This window comes from Poeciliopsis prolifica, unplaced genomic scaffold (genome assembly GCF_027474105.1).
Source record: "Poeciliopsis prolifica strain line A6 unplaced genomic scaffold, Auburn_PproV2 SCAFFOLD095, whole genome shotgun sequence".
Taxonomy (NCBI): domain Eukaryota; kingdom Metazoa; phylum Chordata; class Actinopteri; order Cyprinodontiformes; family Poeciliidae; genus Poeciliopsis; species Poeciliopsis prolifica.
The window spans coordinates 452,847-476,521 of record NW_026562470.1 but is presented as its reverse complement, the minus strand read 5'-3'; the positions used below and the strand labels follow the sequence as shown (position 1 = coordinate 476,521).

The 23,675-nt window shown below is 38.1% G+C and overlaps 1 protein-coding gene across 5 annotated transcripts in view; it reads right to left on the bottom strand.

Moving 5' to 3' along the window:
- Positions 1-23,675, bottom strand: part of LOC129353716 (voltage-dependent T-type calcium channel subunit alpha-1H-like) — a 131,847-nt gene that overhangs the window by 39,480 nt on the left and 68,692 nt on the right. For all 5 annotated transcript variants that reach the window (XM_055023062.1, XM_055023061.1, XM_055023060.1 and 2 more), the window contains 7 exons: positions 19,863-20,053; positions 17,869-18,150; positions 17,500-17,600; positions 17,070-17,193; positions 12,539-12,607; positions 12,190-12,374; positions 9,807-9,933 (listed from right to left, as the gene is read on the bottom strand). In XM_055023062.1, the coding sequence (XP_054879037.1) occupies positions 9,807-9,933; positions 12,190-12,374; positions 12,539-12,607; positions 17,070-17,193; positions 17,500-17,600; positions 17,869-18,150; positions 19,863-20,053 (1,079 nt within the window). The remainder of the gene's footprint in view (positions 1-9,806; positions 9,934-12,189; positions 12,375-12,538; positions 12,608-17,069; positions 17,194-17,499; positions 17,601-17,868; positions 18,151-19,862; positions 20,054-23,675) is intronic.

Sequence of the window (23,675 nt, the reverse complement as noted above, 5' to 3'; positions counted from 1 at the left end):
GAGCGATGCGACTACCAGCCATCAAACCAGGAACTGTCAACGATTCTTAAGCAGAGGCGTAGAGGGACTTGGGCAACCAGTGGGAAAATCCACAGTCTCATGAGGGGAAACCAGAAAGCCAGGAATTTGGGCTGCACAATGGATAAAATCTAAGACCCCACGAGGAAACACCTGAGAGAGAGGCAACAGGAAAATATTACTAGAAATAATCTCAGAGAAACTCAGAGAGCTGACTTAGAGGGGTGCAGAGTACCATAACTGGCAAACAATCAGGCGTCGAAGTGCTGGCAGCCTGCTCCTCATATATCCTTAGATGAGGAGGTGATAGATTACAGGTGTGCTGATTCAAGTCAGCAGACACTTCCTCCAGGTAGTGCAGTCTCTAGGCAACATCTAGTGGATGACGAGGGAAGCAGCAAACAAAATCCCCACAAAGAGCAAAAACCCTGGTTCCCCACACTGAATGGCTAATAAAGGCCCATTTTCATGTGCAGTTCCATCTTAACCTTGCTCAAACAGACAAACATGCAGTAAATACATCAATTTTCAGTCCGTTTTTTGCACCCAAGAGTTAAACACATTTCACCGAGTGTAAATGTGAATATATTTGAAATATTAAATTGGCATATATCGCTGTATACAAAATAGACCAGCAAATATTACAGTACGAATATTGCAAAGGAACGCAAAAGTTTTGCGAGGTAACAAAAGAAACGTTTTCCCCCATGTCTCCTAAAGGGCTTTGCACTTTCACCCAGTAGACAGGCTTCATGGTAACATTTTAGGATGACCCTACATTGTCCTCAATCCTTTTCAGGTAACATTTATGTGATGTTCTCTAAACGTTTGAATTTATTTTCACAATTGTTGAATGTTTTAGCACTTTGTGCACAACTTCCATTTTCTAATAATGAGCTTAAGATTCACAAGTGTTTGATCCAAGACTTCACCAAATACATGAATTATCAGAACGGGTATTTAAAAAGTCCTCACCATGTTGATCTTATGTTCACATCAAGATGAGACTTAACACTTGAGCATCAATACCTTGCCATGACAAGGCTTCAAGCAGGCTGTGCTCTGACTGAAGTGGCCACTGAACTTAGAGTCAGTGTCATCAGCAGGTTGAGTTTGGAAAAGTCAGAGAGGGATGGAAGTGGACGTCCTTCTCCCTCATTCCCCACTGATGCTGGTTTTATCATGAAGCGGATGATAAATGCCACTTAACTCCAGACATATATAAAGTGAGATGCACCTACGTGTCATGTTAGATAATCTGAAACTGTTTCTGTAAGAGCGGAAATACTTTTTATGGGCTTGTTTTTGTGGAAAGATTCTGGCGTCTCGCTGTGTCATAATGACCTGTTAACTTTCCATCCAGCACAAAGTTGGACCCAAATATGATTTGGAAAGTAAGCTGTTTAGATAGATAAGAACAACATTTGTGATTAATTGGCTTGTTTTGCAAATCTGAAATGGAACAGATGTCTTAAGTTCCTGAGGTCGATTGGGTCTAGAAAGGTTCAACACACACTCAGTCTAGGGACTGCTAGAATCTTTACGTAAAACCAAAAGCAATATGTGGTCAAAACTTCCAAACACATACACGTGTGTATGACAAAGGTTGTCAAGAATACGGGGAAATTTGGGGGAAAGACTTTTGGAATTTTAATTTTGTACTGATGCATCCGTGGTAGAAGTGATAATAAATCTCCCGACCCGTCGTGGCTGGCAGTAAAGAACTCGTCCCTTAGTATTATTTGTTTGCTTGTATAATCAAGAGGTTTGCGCCTTTTGATTCTCCAATATTTACATCAGTATGGTCTGCATGCTGCATGGCATGCAAGGTTAACTGATACCTCTGTCTGTCACCACCAGACAGAGGTATCATTATCTCTGGTCCAGTGTAAGGCCAGGGAGCATTTACACTGGCCAGAGACCAGTGGGACTCAGTGTTGTTCTCTGAAAGTTGATTCATGCTGACCAGAAAGGATGGCTGCCACTGATGATGTAGAAGTCAAGAACAGTGCTATGCAAATTGTTGTCACCAGATCAGCCTTTGATGTTGGAGGTGGTGTAATGTGGCCAGGTTTGTCTACTCAATACAGAAACTGCCATTCCCTTTGTGAACGATACACTGATGAGCACATACAACCTAAATAACGTAATTAAACCAGACTTTCTGCCCCAGAATGAACAACGTAGGCCTAATTTTATCTATATGGACAATAAACCTGCATTTTATCAAGGTGGCATCATTAAGGAATGGCTACTGGATACTAAGGTACATTGAACGAAGGGGCCTAAAACCTCTGGGATTTGCTGCATCGCCGTGTAGATGCTTGTAACTCTGTAAACCAGAATATTTGTGACCTTTCGGTTGCCCTTCAAGAAAAATGGGATGCCACACGTCTCAGCAGACAATGTTGACTTGTGAACAGCATGAGACATTGTCAAGCTGCAATCGATGGTTGTCTCATGACATTTTTGTTACTGCATGCTCTTAAAAGCTGTATTTTCACAATGTATCATTGTAATAGAAGCATTAAACTTTTCCATTAATTTCACCACAAAGTCAAACGCCTCAAAATCTTTGTGAGTAGTGTATTTTTTTTTTCTTATAATAAAATTCAACCTGGAGAAACTCACAAAGAAAGAGTTGCGGTTAGAAAGTTTTATTTGACATGAATAAATTAAAGATTTGGCGCTTGGTCCCAGGCAGAAGACATGGGCACTGAATTGTAGTAAAGTTGGATGAGATGATTAGGAAGAGGATTAAAGACGTCTTCCCCAGGCGACCTGGACACTGGTGGTGGAGGCTGAAGAGCAGAGGAAATCCTGAAGGAGCCAGAAGAACCAAGGTGGAGAAGGGGCCAAAGTGGGTTGAAGCTTGGCAAGTGAGCAGATGGAGCCATGGATGGAGGGCCTTATAAGCAACTGCTTGCTCTGTGATCATCAGTGATGAGGCATGGTTTGATCAATTAAGCTCCTCTTCCTGATGTCTTGATATCATACCCACAACTTTTCTTAAGAAGGTTCTGTCTGTCATTCCATCTGATCTGATTGAAACAGTAAACTCATTCATCTCATCATGTGTTTTCCACCGGGATTTAGAAACAGCAGTTATCAAACTACTGATAAAAAAAAAGAACAATCTGGATAAATCACTACTGGAGAACTATTGGCTGATCTCCAACCTTCCATTCATCAGCAAAATAATTGAAAAAATTGTTTTAACATTTAAATACCTTCCATAACCAAACACATTGATGTCTTTCAGTCTGGTTTCTGTGATCACCAAATTACTGAGACTGACCTGGTCAAAGAGTTCAATGACATCCATAAATACAATCAGTGTGGGTGTCAGTGCAGCTATTGAACATGATATGAACATGATATGAACACTATCATGTTCTGGCTTGTTTTGCAAATCTGAAATGGAACAGATGTCTTAAGTTCCTGAAGTCGATTGGATCTAGAAAGGTTCAACACACACTCAGAATCTTTTTTATTTTATTTTATTTTTTATTTTTTATTTTATCAAGGACAGCAACAGGATCATCGCGTCAGAAGAACAGGCTGCCTAGGATGGAACGCTCCCCGGATCAGGAGCACGATATTCCAAAACAAGCTGATAAATCGACTGGAGACGGAGCGACTGCTTCCCTCGCTCCTTCCCCCCTCCCTCTCTGCTCCTCCAAGCATTCACAGGATTCAATGGATACCAATGAAGAAACGTCTTCTGGACCAGAGTTTCTTAAATTTACAGATGGAATGAATCAACAGGTTCGCCTCGGCACGTCTCTCCTTAGCACTCACGTAGCAGACCTCACTACATTTAAGCAACCTGCCCCTGACTTCCAGAGGATCCATCACTCTGCGTTCCTGAGGTCTGAGGCCGGGGACCAGATATTATCTTTACACCCGTCTCCATCCAGAATGTGTCTGGCCCCCGGGTTCTGCAGAACAGGACATTACCTGTCCGGATCACTACAAGAAAATTTACAAAAACCAGAAATATGAAACACAGCAGTCCTAATTCAAACCTCAGAGTGATCCCCTGCCTAAAGGAACCTCAGACTGAAAATCTTTTGGCCTCCAAGCCACTTAAAGTAGCTCTTTTAAATATCAGATCACTCTGTGCTAAAGCTCTGTTAATTAATGATTTCATCACCGTGTATAATGTTGATGTTATGTTTCTGACAGAAACATGGTTGAATGACGATAATGACCAAATTGTACTAATTGAATCAGCGCCTCCTAACTACAATTTTTTAAGTGAGAATAGAAAACATAAAAAAGGAGGAGGCGTGGCTTCTATATTTAAAAATACCATAAACTGTAGTAAAATCTCTTTTGGTCATTTCACATCTTTTGAGTATCTTGGAATTCAGGTTAAAGGCTTCAAACGAACTTTGACACTAACTTTATAAAACTCCAGCATATGTGGAAAATTTCTTTACTGACTTGAATGATCTTCTTTCTCTCATATGCATTGATTATGATTGTTTAATAATTGTTGGTGATTTTAACATTCATGTGGAAACCCGAAAACAGAGGAGCAAAAAAGCTCTCTGATATTTTAGAAAATTTTGGTTTAACACAACATGTTAAACAGGCAACACACACTCAAGGACACACACTGGACCTGGTTATCAGTAATGGTGTGAATATTTCCAATGTCTCTGTAACTGATGTCGCCCTGTCGGATCACTTTGCTGTTATCTTTTTTGGTTCTTTATTCTTTGACCCACTTGAACAAACAGCTGCTGTCACAAAACGTTCTTTCACAGAAAACATTTAATCAAATCTACTCTTCCTCCTCACCCTTAAGCTGTAATGATGTAGATCAGTTGTTAGATGATTTTCAGTCTAAAGTTTCATATATTATTGATTCCATTGCCCCAATTAAAGTAAAGGTTTTGACTGGTAGAAAGAAATCTCCATGAAGAAAAACACAATCAGTTCGTTCTGCAAGACAAGTCTGCCGCAGGGCAGAACGACAATGGCGTAAAACTCAACTTCACGTTCATCACGACATCTACAAAGAAAAACTACGTAACTATCACTTAACACTAAAACATGTAAGGGAGGCTTTCTTTGCAGATGTCATAAACAAAAACATCAATAATGCTCGAACTTTATTTGCAACAGTTGACAGGCTCACAAACCCTCCTGTGACGTTTCCACCTGAATTCCAATCTAATGTTGCCTGTAATACTTTTTCTGATTTCTTTTCAGAGAAAATCCAAAAAATCAGAGGATTAATCTGCACATCAACTTCAAAGCCAGAACCATTGCTGTACCAAAACAAAACAAATACAGAAAAAATGACTCATTTTCAACTACTTAATTATAAAACTCTAAAAGAAATTATAAGTCAATTAAGTTCAAGCTCCTGCTGTCTGGATGTCCTTCCCACACATTTCTTTAAGAAAGTCCTGCCTGTTTTTGCTACTGATCTGATCCTAATAGTAACTCATTGCTCACATCAGGTGTTTTCCCCCAGGCTTTGAAAACAGCAGTTATCAAACCACTGTTAAAAAAGAACAATCTGGACAAATCACTACTGCAGAATTACAGGCCGACCTCTGACCTCCCATTCATCAGCAAAGTTATTGAAAAAACTGTGTAAACAATTAAATAGTTTCCTCATGATGACCAACTGCTTTGACTCTTTCCAGTCTGGTTTTCGTGCTCACCACAGCACGGAGACTGCCCTCGTAAAAGTATTCAATGATATCCATATAAATACGGACTGTGGGAGAACCACAGTGCTGGTTCTGGTTCTGGTTCTGTTTGACCTCAGTGCAGCTTTTGACATATTATTGAATGGACTGGAGAGTTGGGTTGGACTCTCCGGTTCGGTGCTCGACTGGCCTGAATCCTACATAAAGAACAGGGATTTCTTTGTTTCAATTGGAAACTTCTCATCAAAGAGGTCAAAGGTCACATGTGGGGTACTCCAAGGTTCAATCCTAGGACGCCTCGTATTTAATATTTATATTCTCCCACTAGCTCAGGTTGTAACAGGAAATAATATTAACAACCATAACTATGCAGATGACACACAGCTCTACAGTACAATATCACCAAATGACCTTTGACCCCATCCAATCACTGAATAAATGTTTAGAACAGATAAATGTGTGGATGTGCCAAAACTTTCTCCAACTGAACAAAAATAAAACTGAAGTCATTATTTTTGGACCTAAAGAGGAACAATCTAAAGTCAATGCACAGCTTCAGTTATTACAACTAAAAACTAGCGATCAGGCCCGAAACCTGGGAGTAGTGATGGACTCGGACTTGAACCTCCAGAGCCACATAAAGACAGTAACAAAGTCGGCCTTCTATCACCTGAAGAACATCTCCAGGATTAGAGGACTAATGTCTCAGCCAGATCTAGAGAAACTCATCCATGCGTTTATCTTTAGTCACATTGATTATTGTAACAGCGTCTTCACAGGCCTGTCCAACAAATCAATCCTCCAGCTGCAGCTGATCCAGAAGCTGCTGCTCCTGTTCTCACTAAAACCAGGAAGATAGAGACATAACAGCAGTTTTAAAGTCCCTCCACTGGCTCCCTGTAGCTCAAAGAATAGATTTTAAAATACTGTTGTTAGTTTATAAATCACTGAACGGTTTAACACCACAATACATCAAAGATCTGCTGTTGTTGTATCAGCCTTCCAGACTCTCAGGTTCTGGTTCTGGACTGCTCTGCATCCCCAGAACCAGAATCAAGAGAGGAGAAGCAGCTTTCAGCATCTATGGACCAAAAATTTGGAACAAACTTCCAGAAAACTGTAAAACAGCGGAAACCCTGACTTCCTTTAAATCTCAAGTAAAAACGCACCTGTTTAGAGTTGCATTTGAAATGTAATATGTATGGATTTTTTTTTTTTTTTTTTTTTTTATTTATTTTTTTTTTTTTTTTCCTGTTGTGGGCAACGGGGCCCGGCGAATACCTGTGGTTAAACGGACGGCGGAGTCCGGCGGTAACAGGCGCTTAAATTCCGTGTCAAAGGGAAGGGGGAAGAAAGGGAAAAAAGAGGAAAAAAAAATAAATAAATAAAATAAATAAAAAAAACTTGGTATTTTATTCTATGTTGCATGCCTTTGTGTTTTGTGTTTATGATGTAAAGCACTTTGAAATGCCTTGTTGCTGAAATGTGCTACACAAGTCAAATTTGATTGATTGATTGATTGATTGATTGATTGATTGATTGATTGATTGATTGATTGATTGATTGATTGATTGATTGATTGATTGATTGATTGATTGATTGATTGATTGATTGATTGACATAAAAATAAAAACAATACGTGGTTGGTCAAAACTTCCAAACACACACACACCAATGTGCAGTATAAAAAAGCTTCATTACAACCCAACTGGAAAGTTGGGTTGAACTCTCTGAACTGGTTTGAGTCTTACATAAAGAACAGAGATTTCATTGTTTCAATAGATCTGTCCTAGGATCCCTCCTTTCAATCAATCAAATTTTATTTATATTGCACCTTTCAGCAATAAGGCATTTCATGGTGCTTTACATCATAAAAACATGAAAATACAAAGTCATAGAACACACAGTCAACAATTTAGGCATTATGTTTTGTCAGTTGCCATCAACACACGTCAGATTTTATTAATTAGATTTCAAAAGCAACTCCAAGCAGGTGGGTCTTTAGTCTAAATTTAAAGGCACTCAGTGTTTTGGCTGTTTTGCAATTTTCTGGATGTGTGTTTCAAATTTGTGGTGCATAGAAGCTGATTGCTGCTTTTCCATGTTTGATTCTGGTTCTGGGGATCCAGAGCAGAACCAGAAGACCTGAGAGGTCTGGAGCAGATCTTTAATGTATTGTGGTGCTGAGCTGTTCAGTGATTTATAATAGTATGTTAAGGCCTATTCTCTGAGCTACAGGGAGTGAGAGGTGATGCTCTATTTTCCTGGTTTTGGTGAGAACATCAGCAGCAGCATTCTGGATCAGCTGCAGCCCTGTGAAGTCACTGTTACTTAATTAATATGACTACAGATAAACCCACAGATGAGTTTCTCTAGATCTTGCTAAGACATTAGTCCTCCAATCCTGGAAATCTTCTTCATATTGTGGTGGGAAAATTACTACAATTTAACATATGATGATATTATATTAAATACTTGTGAACCTTATTGGGCTTCACACACAAGATCGGAAGTTGTTTTGCTGCAGCTGGAGGGGAGCCAGACTGATTCCCATGTTTTGGATTCCTTATCCCTGGTATAAAATATATGTGTTGATTCTGCCTGGGGGAGCTTTTCATTCGGAATTCATTATTGACTTACAAGCTCTCTGTATTGTGCACAATATACAAATAAACCTGACTAAGTGATTTCATCCAACAGTGCTTGGAAATGTTGTATCTATCTTCCAGATCTTTCAGGTGTCCTGGCTCTGGTTCTGCTCAGCCTTGATTTTATATGTTAAAATATTGGAGTAACCCAGTATTTCTAAGTACTGGTTCTTTAAGAAAATTTTAATCATGAGCTGTGGATCAGGAGGATGGGTAGTTATGTAGCAATAAGCAGGTTGAGTTCAGCTATTGTAGTGTCCTTGGGCAAGAGGCTGAATCTTAAGTTAACTTCTGCTTCTGTTAAATCTCAAAGTTTTAAATAAATCATTTCATTTTATTGATCCAGAGATTTCATAAATGTTTTGACAAACAATTCACAACTAGAATTAAATTCAGTACTTTAAAACCGTGTGAAATTTTGAGTAGAGTGATTTAAGTGTTTACTCTAATCCACTTTCCACACTTTTATAACACACCCTTAATGGTCAAATAGGCTGGACGGAAAATTAATGATTAAGGAGCCAAAGTTAAAAATATTCAGCTCCAACTCCTCCAAAGTATTGATCTGGGTTCCTTGAAAGATTAGAAACAACATTTATCCACCAGGAAGCATAGAAAAAGAAAACTGAGAGGGAATAAAAGACTTTACTTTAACCTGTAAATAAACAAAAATTGTTCATTTCATTAAATATGTACACATATATTAAATATCTGCTGTTGTTGTAGCAACCTTCCACACCTCTCAGGTCTTCTGGTTCTGTTCTGCTCAGCATCCAGAACCAGAACCAAAAGAGGAGCTTCTATGCACCACAAATCATAATAAATGAAACATTGACAAATATGTATGAAGTGCATTGATAATGTTTATGATAGTACTCATCGAAATATTATGTTTGATACTAGTTTCTCAAATTGGTGACTGTATGATGTTTTTATAACTTTACTTTTGAGATTTTAGGATGTAAACATAAAAACATCATATCCTTTCTGGGGCTAACTGTTCAAAGCAGTTGGTGGGCTAACTGCCTTTTTGCTGAACTGTGCTATACAAATAAAATTGATTGAATTATTTTTATTTTAAATAATAGTTATATAAAAATTAAATGTTAGTAATAAGTTTCTTCTTAGAAAAAAAATCAAAATGAAGCTTTACTCAACAAATGATTGATGATGGTTAAAATCCAATTCAAAGAAAATATTCTCAGGACAATCCTTCTGTGGAGTCACTGCTTTTTAGTTACTTCAAGAAGTCTTTTACATAATCAGCAACTCATTTGCATTTCCTCACAACTTTCTGCCTCAGTTTTTATTACCTGAATTCTTTCTTATCGTGCTTCATTTATCTTAAACCCCTCAAAGCAGTATCTTTCTTCTAGCAGCCTTTTCAGATGAAAACTATTACACTTGTAATTTTAACAAAGTTTTATCCAAAACAGAAGGTGAACAAGAATAAACAACGTGTGTTTACCTGCACGCCCAGAATTCCAAACACGATGAAAAATGCACAGCAGATGAGAACAATGTTCCCAATCGGTCTAAGAGACGTGATGAGGGTCTCAACAACCAGTTTCAGACCTGGAGCCCGACTGATCACCCTGAAAAAAACAACAACAACACTTGTATGCAGTGCTGTGAAGAAATATTTGTCTTCCTAAAAATTTCTTCTGCTTTCATTTTTGTTTGTCACTTTAATATTCTAATTCTTATATCAGGCAAAAAATAGCATGAGTAAGTACAGAAAGCAAATTTCTAAAATATTTTCATTGATCAAAGAAAGAAAGTTATTTCAACCAAATCAAGAGTCATCTGTGATTAACCACATTTTTTGGTTTCATTGTCCTTAGCCACATTCAAGTCCGGTTACTGTCTGATTTAAAAAATCGCTAACATCGAACCAATCAGACAACATGAAGTAGGATAAAATATCTGAAAAAGGACAGGTCACTCTCTGGACTCAAGAAAAGTTCAGAAGAAAAGTCAGTGACAGATTAGTATGGAGCAAGTCTAAAAAAACATATCTGACTTTGGGACTCCAGAAAGAATGATTACTGAATGATTTAATTAGTCCAAAATCTCCCACCAGTTCCCTCTGTGCTGACCTCTTGACTCTGTCAGCATCTCAGGTGTTTGAAAAGGCACCCTATTAATACATTAATCAACCATGATTTTATAAGGATGTTATAGAATCACCCTTTTCTCATCAAATATTATCGCTCTGCTTCTCAGGTGAGCTGGGAATTAGTAATCCATGTTTATGAACTCCTTGTTGGATCAGTCAAACTCCTTTTTAACAGGAATTAGCCAAGTCACTCTGTCATGCAAGTACAAAATGCACCGGCATAATTTTTAACAGGTCCAAAGAAACGAGAGCACATTTCTCCAGCGATAGCATCTCTGCACTGACTGCCTATTTATTTCAGGATGAAATGGAAAGTTCTCTCATTTGTTTTCAGGTCTCTTAATGGTCTTGCACCAACATATTTGACCAGCAGGCTGCTCGATCCCTCAGGTCAGCTGACCAGATGCTGCTGGTGGATCCTAAATTCCAGAGGAAATTAAAAAGTGACTGAATGTTTTCTGTTGTGGCCCCAAATGAATTTCCTCTGCACACAAGACAAGCAGTTGATGTTTTAAAATCTCACTTGAAAACACTTTTACTCTTTTGGTTTTAACTCAATCTGAGTCAGACATTGTTCTCACTGTTTAGTCTGAGTGATTGTACATTTCAGTGCAATGTTACGATTTGTAGGACCTTAAGGGTTTTTAAACATGGGAAGGTGTGGTATTATCCACAAATGCAGAAAACAGGATGAACATGGTTTTTATGTTTGGATTAATTTGGGCTGTTTATGCCATGAAGGTCTTTCTGTATCTTTTCATTCCTTTGTGTTGAATTACTAAGTTCATTTTGTGTTTAGCTCTTGGTGAATTTTTTTAATTCTTCTATTAGTCTTGAGCTTTTGGTTGGTGGGAGCCTTATGTTTGTTGTTCAGCCTCTTCTCAGTTTATTTCTGCTTAGTACTCACCATTGCTCAGTTCACAACTTAGATGTTCCACATTGTTCTGCAGTGCTCTGATTATTCTCACCTTGGTTCCTTGTCATATGTTTCTACTGCCTTATGGAAGTTTCTTTATTTTGATCATCAAATCATCTCATCACCAGAGGTTTGCCACCGTCATCTCTGCAGCTGGCTGAGTTCTAAGGCAAAATTCATCACTAAAAAACACAAAGGACTAAATAATATCTTGATTTTCTTTGGATTGAAGAGACATCAGAGTATCTTTTAGGAGGCTGTGTGCCAATTTTCCAGGGTTAAAACTAACAGTGTTTCAGGAGACGGACTGTCAGACATGGTGCTAGCAGGGTGATGACCTGTGGCTGCTTTGCTGCATCTGAATCTGGATGACATGAATTGAAATGAAGTCCACCTCTAGAAAAAAAACTAAATTAACGTTTTGGAGTGGCCTAGTCAAAGTAAAGAAGCAAAGTGTTATATCCAATTCATACAGTTTAACCTTTAACTGGCAACTAACGGTCAAAAACCATTCAAAACAAAGATGGAGACACATTCATCTTCATCTATCTCAAATGTCATATGGCACATAGGGAACACGTTTTTTTTATTAATACAGCAAACAATTATTGAAAAATTTTGTTTTGCATTTACTCAGACTATCATGGATTGATGGTTTCAATGTGTTTGATGAGCCAAAATATTAAAGTGAAACAAAAAATCAAAAGGCAAGAACAAAAAGTCTGTGCCACTTTGGCACAGGCTTGTAGTAAAACAGAACAAGTGCTTCAGGATGTGAGTGTAGTTGACACATGAGGAACTGTTCCATCATCCTACCTGAGCGGCCGCAGGGTGCGAAGCAAGCGAAGCACTCGCAGCATGCCAAGGATTCGATTTCCACCTGCTGATGCCATGGAGACCAGAATGTCCACCAGGGACACAAAAACCAGCACACCGTCCAGCACATTCCAGCTGCTCTGCAGGTACACACCTTCTCCAAAGTACAGGCCCATTGCTACAACCTGGTGACACATACAGATCCAACTGAATTACTTCAACAATAAAAAAAGTACAAGACATAAAAGCTTCCCACGCAGGAGGAAAATTGACTCTTTTTATGAGCAAGATTAGAAAAAATTTTATGAGTGAAAATGCTTGTGCAGTAAAAGGGTTCTGTTATGGTTACCTTGATCATCATCTCACCCACAAAGATGACGGTAAAGATGTAATTAGACACGCTGAGAAACATTCGCTCCTGTCACAAACACACACAGACAGGCACATGTATGAGAGCATTCACTGACTCAAATCATGAAGCATCAGTCATTTCAAAGGCTTTGAGCCTGGATAGAAACATGATCCACAATGAGCTGAAGAAAGGCAAACTTAGAATCCAGAGAAACTCTTCAGTTTATGTAGTGAAACTACTCATGACCTTAGATCAACACGAGCAGAACAAGAATCCCTATCAGTTTATAAATCACAGACTACTTATTCTTATAGTTTTATTCTTTCTTTTGCTCCTCTTTTGGTTTGTTGTTTTCTTGTAGTTCCTTCTGATTCATGTAAAGCACTTTGAATTGCCTTGTTGCTGAAAATATGCTATATGAATATAATTACCTTACTATACTTACCATAGCCAATATAGAGGGCACAAAAGTGAAGAAATGTGATCGCTTCTTTGCTGATGCAATCTTGAACTAAGATCGCATCACCTACAAACAAGTAATCCCCAGTCTGTGCAGATTGGAAACATTTGATCTTTGTCCCCATTATCTTCAGCATGTGGTAAAACCTTGTGCACAGAAGACAACATGAAATTGTTCTCTCCAACAGAGGAAACTGTACTTTTAAGAGATTACATGGGTTTTTTTAAGAGCTTCCCAATTTGGGTTCAATTCTCTCTCAGCCAATCCTGTGTAATGACTTTCCACCACTTTAAATGACTTTTATGTCATAAATTAGACAGTGACATTGGTTTTCAAAACCAAATTAGTTTAACAATTTATTGACTAAATTAATTTCAACTAAAGATGAATTCTTAACCAGAGGTTTAAAATAGCTTAAAAGAAGAGATACCTTGCAAAGCATATAATAAAAAGAATAGGTATGGAAAATAAAGGCCTTTACAAGACATGATAAAAAGAAACATCACTGATACAAACACAACTCCAAAAATGGTCTGGGAAGCAAATAAATAGTCCAGAAAACTACCTCTCATGCCTCTTGCCAGTGGCGCCGGATTCATTGTTGAGATGGGGGGCAAAGGGGCATTTCATCACTTCTGTTACGCACTTTGAATGTCAGGCGAGCGCACTTGTTCAATTGATATGATGGCACCTGTCAATCAATTCAGTGGCTTTGTTGCAATTTGTCCCGAAGTAAACAGTAAACATCCCTTACCTGGAGGGCAATGTTTTTGGGTCTACCATGCACTGATTGTTTGTTATTAAATGTGCTGCAGTCATAGAGATTTAATCAGAAAAAAAAAATGTTGAAAGTTGTCAGTGGGGAACGTGCAGAAGGCAGTTTTGCACAGAGCATTTAGATGTTGGAATGAACTTTATTCCATTTTCAAAACTGGAGTCCGGAAAATTTTAAAAAAGGAGTAATGCCTGCAGCTGACCTGAGAACAGCTGAATACAGAGATGGACAGTATTAAAACACTGTTTGTGTGAGGGTTAGGGAATTGGTTTGATCAATATTTGAATTGATCCACGTGTGCCCAGAGTGCAGGTATTACAGCACAAACTGGCAAATGAAAGTGTGTAGAAACAGAATATGACTCCAATGCAGGTCTGGAGGATTTCCATTTTGAAGTGTGAAGCTTCAAAGAATCATAATGATCTCTGCACAGTTCATGGTGTTTCACACAATGAGAGCTCAGCCGAGTAATGTATCAAAGATCTGCTCTTACAGATTTCCCGGTTACATTACTATTGGAAGGAACAATATCATTTAAGTTTTCATATGTGTGTGTTTTGGAGTGTGACACATTTGTTTAGTTTTAGTTCTTTAATAAGCAGTACTCAAACATCACCTGCTTCCTCGGGGTCAGTGCACTATTTTTGTGGAAGAGTGCATAAAGCTGCTGCTACACACTGTTGGGAATAAATAATTCTGTTTTCCTCTATCTATTTTAGCTGCTTGAATGTTTGTATATACACATGCACACACACATAGTGCACATGCACACATAGCTAAGGTTAAAGGAAGTGACTCATTAGTAAACACCCTCTCTAGGGAGAAGCCTAGATAGGGGTCAAAAATAGCAATCAATAAGGGCAATTTTGCCCCATAAGGAGAATATGATGACAGACCAGTGCTGCAGTTTAGTTTTAATAAATGGATTTTATCTTACTGACTCTTCTTGAACCTCATACATTAAGATCTAAATGGATAATGGATAATCTGCACAGCACACACGCAGACATGCACACAAACACACTCATATTCATACAGTCTGTGGAAAGCACATACAGTTTTGTTCCAGTCCAACTGATGGCAAAAATACAATAGATTGCATGTCATTTTTAACAACCAATTTATACTTTAACATATGATTATTTGTATGCAAATGTTTTCTCTGTCTGCGACAGACTGGCGACCTGTCTAGGGTGACCCCACCTCTCGCCCGAAACATTCGCTAGAGATAGGCTCCAGCACTTCTCCCAACTCCACTGGAGACAAGGGTGTAAGAAAATGGATGTTTTCTCTGCCCTAATTATTGCTTTTTTATAAACCTGTTTGAGATGAATAAATCAATCAGTTTTATTGAACTATATCAGACCAGGATTAAAACCCACTAACCTATTTTTCAAAGGAGTCCTGACCAACAGGCAGCAGCAAATACAACACACAAAAAAATTATAGTTGAAAGAAAATTACAAGTTCTAAAAAAACAGGCACACGTACATCTGCACAGACCCATAAAGGTCCACAAACACCTTTACAGACCCATATGGTTCTGTCCCCATATGGGACATGTACAGATCCGCAAAGACCTATGAAGAGCCATCCAGACCGATGCAGTTCTGGAAATGCCTGTGAAGACAATTCATTTGCCTAAAGACCTGTACAGAGCTGAACAAGCCCCTAAAGACCTGCAAAGATACTTAAAAATCCAATTTTATTCATAGTTTATTTGAATTCCAGAGGCGAACAGGACGATGTTCCCAAACAAATACAATATGCTCTGCAAGGTGTGTATGTTGTAAACAGCCTCATAAAACCTTTTCTGGTTTTGCTTAAAAGTCAACTTCACAAACGGGATTTATCCAAATATCAATAGTTCTGTATGTTTAATTTTGCCTCTGTCACAATCATTTTAAAGATGTGCATTCAACTCTTGTGTTTTGAAACAGATACTTGTCCAAGTGAAGACAACATATGTGTCTTTGTCTCCTCCAGGCTCGATTGTCGCAGATTTTTTTAAATCTCCGACAAAAACCTTCAAAAGCTTCAATTCATTCAAAATAGTGCAGCCGGGATTTTACTGAGAGTTCGTAAATATGAACTTATTTTCCATAACCGCCAATGGTATCCTACAGATTTCAGTATAATCAAATTCAATCAAATTTTATTTGTGTTACACATTTCAGCAGCAAGGGAGTTTAAGGTGTTTTACGTCATAACAAGCACAAAAACACAAAGTCATGCAACACAGAATCAACAATGACAACATGACATTAGGTCAAGTGTCATCATTAAATTAGTAATTAATTATGTTGCACATACAACTCTAAGCAGGTGGGTTTTTAGCTTAAATTTAAAGGAACTTCACTGTTTTATAGTTTTCTGGAAGTCTTTTCCAGATTTGTGATGCATAGAAGCTGATCGCTGCTTCTCCATGTTTGGTTCTGGTTCTGGTTGTTGCACAGCAGAACCAGAACCAGAGGGGTTCTGGAAGGTTTATTCAACAACAGCAGATCTTTAATGTATTGTGGTGCTGAACCGTTCAGTGATTTATAAACAGCAGTTTTTCAGAGTCTATTCTCTGAGCTTCAGGGATCCAGTGAAGGACTTTAGAACTGGGTTGATGGGTTCTGTCTTCCTGGTTTTAGTGAGAACACCAGCAGCAGCTTCTGGATCAGCAGCTTCTGGGTCAGCTGCAGCTGGAGGCTAGATTGGTTGGACAGACCTGTGAAGATGCTGAATCAATGCAATTATACTTATATAAATATAAGATTGCACTGATTATTCATCAATGTTTAAACGGAATTTCACCAGACTATCTGAAGTAGCTTCTTGTTTCCCACCTTTTGCAGACTAAATGAAGGACCATGGGACAGACTCTCTGTCTGACCAGAAGAGCTCCACAATCTTTGGCTCACTTTAAAAGAGGTTTAATCATGCCTATTTTATCATTGGTTTTGACTTTTAGCGTTTTCTTTAAACATGGTTTGATTCTCTGTGATTACAAAATGTAGCACTTTGATTCTTTTATTAATAAAAAGTGTTACAAATTAAATTCATCATCATCATAAAATCACAAAGGTAGAGTTCACCCTGCAAAATAAACAACTTACATGTTGTCATTAAAAACTACAGAACAATGTGGAATTCATCCCTGTAATCTACAGGTCATAGAAGCAGTTCACATAACAGCCATTAATGGAAAGTTGAACTTTGAGGTTGAACTTTATATCACAGTAATGTTCCTTTGACATTACTCACATTTAATTGTGCAAATGTGTGTATCTGTGTGTGTTTTCTACCATGCTCTTAGGGTGTATATCAGGCCTCTCCAGTGCTACGGTGATGCAGTTCAGAAAAATGAAAAGCAGGACGATGTGATCAAACATCTTGTGACTTATGACCTTCTGACACCACAGCCTCAGCCTAAAGAGAGACACAATCAGAAGAAAAAAACATCAGCTACATCTCCAGGCTTCACATAAAACACAGGGATCATTTCCTTCACATCACCGTGTCCCCACACAGTGTACACTCACACTTTCACTTCCCTTCATTGAAAAGAGTGAAAATTGAATTACTAAGGGTTAGCTACAAGATTCACAAGTTCACTGTGAATGTTCACACTTGTGGTGGTTTAACCACTCACACTACTCAGGAGACTATCGGTGGCATGTCTGTTTTCATTAGTGTGTGTGTGGCATTTCTTTTCTCCATTTTTTGTTCATTTACTCATTTTGTGGAGCAAACAGATACAGTGACCACTCTTCATGCTCTCTGCACCACAGAGGTTCATATGGCTCCAGCATCTTCTTCAGCCTCTTACATAAACTCTGCAAAAAGCATACAAATACACACACATACACATCAGTCACAGAATGGTTGCATGCCTTGATGCACCAATATATGGAATATAATTTATTTTTTAGTATACATTCATTAAATGGTCATTGTCTTGAAATGTTTATTGCTGCAAATAAATGTTAATATTCAAGTTGCTAAAAATCCCAACTCGCCTCAGGATGCAACTTTTAATTAATATTTCTGCTTAAATATGATTTGACATGATTTGGAGTAAGGAATTGCTTATTTTTCTTTCACCTCTTCAGTGTCTTCCTCATCAAGATCATTGTGCAAATATGATGTGGCCTTGTCATAGCCCAGCTCTGGAAGGTGAAAGGTGGTGCCATTGCAGTCTGGTGAGAGCATCATGGGAACCTGCAGGTGGTCCGACTGGTCCAGAGACTGCTCCCTGCTGCTGGGGCTGGAGCAGGACAGAAGGGACTCCAGCTCCCCTGACAGGCTCCTCCGGTGCAGGCTGGGAGGTCTGCTGCTGCTCGTCCAGCTGGAGCGCCGGCTTTCTGGACTGCCATCCCACAGAGTCTCCAGGGACAGAAAAATAACTTGGAAGACATCTTTCTCTGCATTTTCAATTTACCCTACTTAGATTCCTGGATACTATAGTGGTCTAAGGCTGAATAGATAAATATTCAAATTATTCAGAAATATTTCAGACCATCACTAGTTTTTTTTGTCATTTGATTCCAAAGAGCCAAACCTGCTGAAATATTTTAAATTACCTTCATCTATTGATCAGGTAAAAAAATATTATGGGGAATTATGGGAAATTATAAAATTATTTATTTTATAAAATAAATAATTTATTTATTATAACATATTGGGTGGCCTCAGAGAAAATAGTTAACTGTTAATGCAAAAACTAGTTTCTTATTTGAATGGGGTTGATATGGCTCCAGCATTCAGTAAAAATGCAAATTACTGAACATATAATATTGCCTTAAATACACCTGACATAAAAAATAATCATACAATAGGTTTTTTTTGTTTCAAGATGAAATCAAATACTCAAAATTGAAAAAAACAGATTAATTTTTTAATTTTTCAAGTTCATGTGACATTGTTGGGTAATTTAATGAGACCTGAACTTACTCAACAAATCAACAATTGTACTTCATCTTGGTTTACTTTAGACCCAGCAAACTGCCTTGTCTGACAGTGGTCAGGTTCATAATTAGATGTAAAATATTTGTCAGAAAGCATCAACAGAAACTCTACAGATTCACTCAATTCAGCAATAATAAACTAATTTAATCCTTCTTCTAGTTGTGACTTTGATGAAATAATAGTGCATGGAAAAATACTGTATTTTCTCAGAACTCACTTATTCCTTCATCTGAAGGTGCATAATTATGTAACTCAGATATGAACCGAGCTATATAAAGCTGCTTCTGCTGTTTCTGTTTGTCAGTAGTTCCTAAAACAGGTGTACTTCTTCTAAATTTTTTGTAGTTTGTTTTGTTGCAACCTAAAGTGTGAAGTAAACTTCAGTGGAGTTTAAAACAAAATGTGTGCATAGGTTTATGTCTGGTTGATGTGTCCAGTTGATTTTTTTTTTTTTTCTTTTTTCCATAGAGGGGCCAGAAATTTGTTGGGAAGCATTAGTATAATGTTAAGTGAACATGTGTGCAAAGTTTACTTATGCAGACAAAGTAGATAAAAATCCATGTTAAAGTCATTTCTTGTATTTGAGTGATTAACAGCCAGACCTTAGCAGGGCAGAAAACACAACGTAGAGGAAACTCTATGCAGTTTTCTGTGACTCAGGAGAGGTTCAGCCTTTATGTTTGCTCATGTTTCTGTGACCAGAAGAGCAAGAATTTCAGCTTTTCTGGAAATGATTATTTGAATTTGAAAAAAGAGATGTGCTTGAACTCACCTGAGGCACAAGCCATTACAATCTCTATTTAACTAAGAACGTTGCATCCTCTTTCGAGGGTTTTGTGGTTCACTAAATCAATATTTGATGGTAGTAAAAAAAACAGCAAAAAGACTGACTGATATCAAAATATTTACATTGGTAAATGTTTCAAATGTCCCGAGACAAATATAACACTTTTAGGGGAATAAAATAAATTAAAAGTTTGAATTATTTTTCTACAAACTCATTGCAGGATTTAGAAATGTATGTTAACATTCTAACTTTATTTGCTTTTTAAAAATTAACTTTCTCTTGTAGTTTTAGTAAACCTGAACTGCTGTGTAGAAATATTAAATATGATCTTGTCCAGCCTTACCAGTGACCTTTGCTCTAAACTGTTCACCTCCATGGAAACTCCACTTGGCCTGCGGGACAGGTTGGAGTTTATGGTGGGTGTGGCTGTAGTGTGTGTGATGATGGGCAGCGGAGGAGGAGCGGGGTGAGGCATGGAAGCTTTGGGGTTCAGGAGACCATTGGGGCTCAGCATCATAGCCTGGATCTTGAGTTCTGTATTCACAAAGAAAAAGAAAACATAAAAAAACTCAATCACAGAGCTTTTCATTGTCCACATACATAAATCCACAAACAAAACAAGTCACATCTCATGGATACAATTTTGTAACATCAAGATGGTATTCAAATTGTTTATTCTAATTCTGGAAGGTGAAGACCACAGTGGTGCCTGTGGTCATCGGGGCCCTCGGGGCAGTAACCCCCAAACTGGAGCAGTGGCTACAACAGATCCCAGGAACAACATCAGACATCTCAGTCCAGAAATGTGCAGTCCTTGGTACAGCCAAGATACTGCAGGACCCTCAAGCTCCCAGGCCTCTGGTAGAGGATATATAGATCTATATATATATAGATATAGATCTATATAACCTCTGGTAGAGGACCCGAGTTCAGAGGATAAGAACCACCCGCGGTGGGTGAGAAGGGATTTTTTTTTTTTTTTTTACTATTCAAAAAAAAAAAAGGAACACTCAGACAACACAATATAAACTCCAAGTAAATCAAACTTCTGTGAACACACACACACACAAACATACAAATACAACAGAAAAGGAAGAAAAAAAGTCTAAGCAAACATTTATATCCATTTTACCAATTGACATCTCTTGGAAAGGTCCTCATGGACTCATATGAAACATAGGTGCAACTATCTGGTGTCTTCCCTTAAAAAGAGAGACATATAAATAGAGGGGACTGACTCAGCTCTTTATGACCCATAGCATCTCTATTTGTGCATCCAAACTGTAAAATAGCTGGGACCCATCCACTCAGAAAAATGTCCATTTTACATGAAGTTTTTCTGTTAACATTTCCACTGTATACACATTTTTCAATCTTTCTTGTCATTGTTGAAGGCTGGGAGGCAAAAGCCTGAGTCAGGACAGAGTTATATTTTTCCTTGCAACCAATATCTGTAGTAGTTTGACTTTCCTCTTCTCAATAACTGCTCCTTGGATCAAACCCAATATGTGACGTAGTGAGTTCAGTGGTAAAATGTTTTTCAATTTCTGTCTGAACTCCCTGCCAGAATGGAATCAATATTGGGGCTTCCTAAAAAATATGAGTGTTGTCAAACATTTGTAGCATTCCTGTTATATTTTGATTTACTAAAAGGTGCTTTGAAGACTGTCATTCTTAATTCCAATGAAATTCCTTCCACGTTGGTGATCTGTAAACCTTTTTCACAAATCTCATCCCATGCCCTATTTTCAATAATGTTAATTTTCTAGTTTCCACTTTTGTAGTAGAGTCTAATTCCTCTTTTTAAACCAATTTATTTGAGTATTTGTTCACCTGTACTGTGGATGCAGGTCCTGAATATAGAACACTAACCCACTTGATAAAATCCCTATGAAAGCATTGAAGAATCCATTTTATGTCTTGCCACAGAGACCACATAATATTATTTATCCCTAAATGCCCTTTTATAAACCCTGTTTGGCCTAGTTTAATTATTGTGTGAATACATTTTTAAATTTGATTTGCCAGTCCATCCATCCATTTTCTGCTTTCACACCATATATTTCTTAAATCAAACTGGGCAATATTTTAGCCTTCTGGGGCACTGGTCTCTGTTTAAATGGGTAATTATCCAATTTGCGGTTCATCACAAGGTTAAAATCCCTTCCAGTCATTTATAAATCCATCAGCTTTTGCTGTCAGAAGAGCAGGAATGTCCTTGAAGAAGCTAGGATAAGTTTCATTAGGCATACAAATGTTTAAGAGGGATATTCTCTCCCCTCTAGTTGTACCTCCAGCCAAAATGTTCCATCAACTTTTGTCTTTATCCATGTTCTATCCGTGTTTCCAGTTTTGTGGCTTAAGGTTCTGGGGATCCCCCTCTCCTTTTTCTTTCCCTGCGAATCATTATTAGACTGAGGGCAGCCAGGCTAGTTTATTTGGGTAAATTATTATATTTAGTTAAATATTATTGCTGAGGGACCCAAACAGGCCTTCTAACCTCCAGGTAAAAAAAAAAAAACTCAAAAAGGGCACTAGGGGCATCAAGGATAAAAGGGGCAGGGGCTCAAACCTTCTTTGCTCGATCAAACTTGGTCATAGAGATGATTCATTTCCACAGCAAAGAGGAAAACCGTTAAAGTTCAACTTGTTGCCATAGCAACTGACAACAGCATAAGAAAACCCCACTCAAATATTTCCCACACAAAGAGCAGAACATTCAGTCTGTCGCAGTAGCAAGATTTTAGGCTTCATGTTTATTTTGTGATTATTAATAAGTGACTGCTGTAGTACGAAGAGAAAACTATAAATATATTGCTGCTCTTGACTTTACTGTATGGCTAGCTTGTTGCTACTGTCTCTTACTCTGCAGCTGTGGAGTCACAATGTCTGGGATCATGAGCGCCCCCTGCCAGGAGGCCAGAGAACTGCAGGCCTCACCTGGCATCTGTTCTCTACCATTTATGATCGCTTCTCAGCACACGAAACACGTTACACACAGTTGGTGACGAAAAAAATACTACACATTATATACATGAGCTAAATTATGGAAAATTTAGCTCATGCACCATTGCGCAGTTACAGAGGTTGCGCAATGGTGAGGTTCAGCTCACTACTGGCTCACCAGCTTTGCTTCTGAACATTTGAATGGGAAATTGTGAAAATTCAATAATTTTTAAGAAAAAAAACTGGTTAAGTTAAATGAAAAATAGTTACTTTATAGTACAAACCATAGGGTGAAAATAGCAATATAATTTATTTTATCATTATATATTACTTTTCCATGATGACAGGTGAAGCAGAGCCTTGATGTTATTCATGACTAGCCTCTCAAAGCACTTCATGACTACCGATGTTAAGGCTACATTGGGGACAGGGACAATAGTGGGGGTCTTTAAGCAGGCGGGCACAGAAGACAGTGAGGTTTTGAAGGTGTTCACCAACACCTCTGACAGCTTATGTACACAGTCCCTCAGTACTCGCCCTCGGACGTTGTCAGAGCCTTATGGGGTAGATTTCTTGGAAGGACTTCTTCACATCTACTGTGAAGAAAGAGAGACTTGTCACCAGGTGGCAGTATTACTCTGGTGTTGAGGGAGGTGTTAGGATCCTCGAAGAGGGCATTACGTTCCAGTAATGCAAAAATTGATAAGTAAAGTCTTACTGCTATTCTGATTTAGTGACGTAATGATATTAGTTGTTTTACCACATCCATCCCACTAGAGGCAGTAGCAGGCCTGGAAAGATGCAACTAATGAGCAGATTTAGAAATACACAGAAAACTACAGACTTTATTAAAAACTGTGAGCTGCACAGAAGTAAATACAAGAGAGAGAAGTTCAAATACATGCAGAGGGTGGAACTCCTTCCTAAAGATGAATATATATATATATATATATATATATATATATATATATATATATATATATTATATATATATATATATATATATATCTCACAGATTTATGGTAGTGATGTTAATTTATAACAAGGATCAGGTTGGCCTCCTCTGCGTTACGGACAGGGCAGTGGAGCGAGCGAACTGTGTTCACTCAGCTGCATGCTGGAATTTGTGTTTAGTGTTGAGCTACATCACTGTAGCAGTGCCAGGTTGCACCAGCTGGTGAGCTAGTGTTTGCTTTGTGTTACAGCCTGT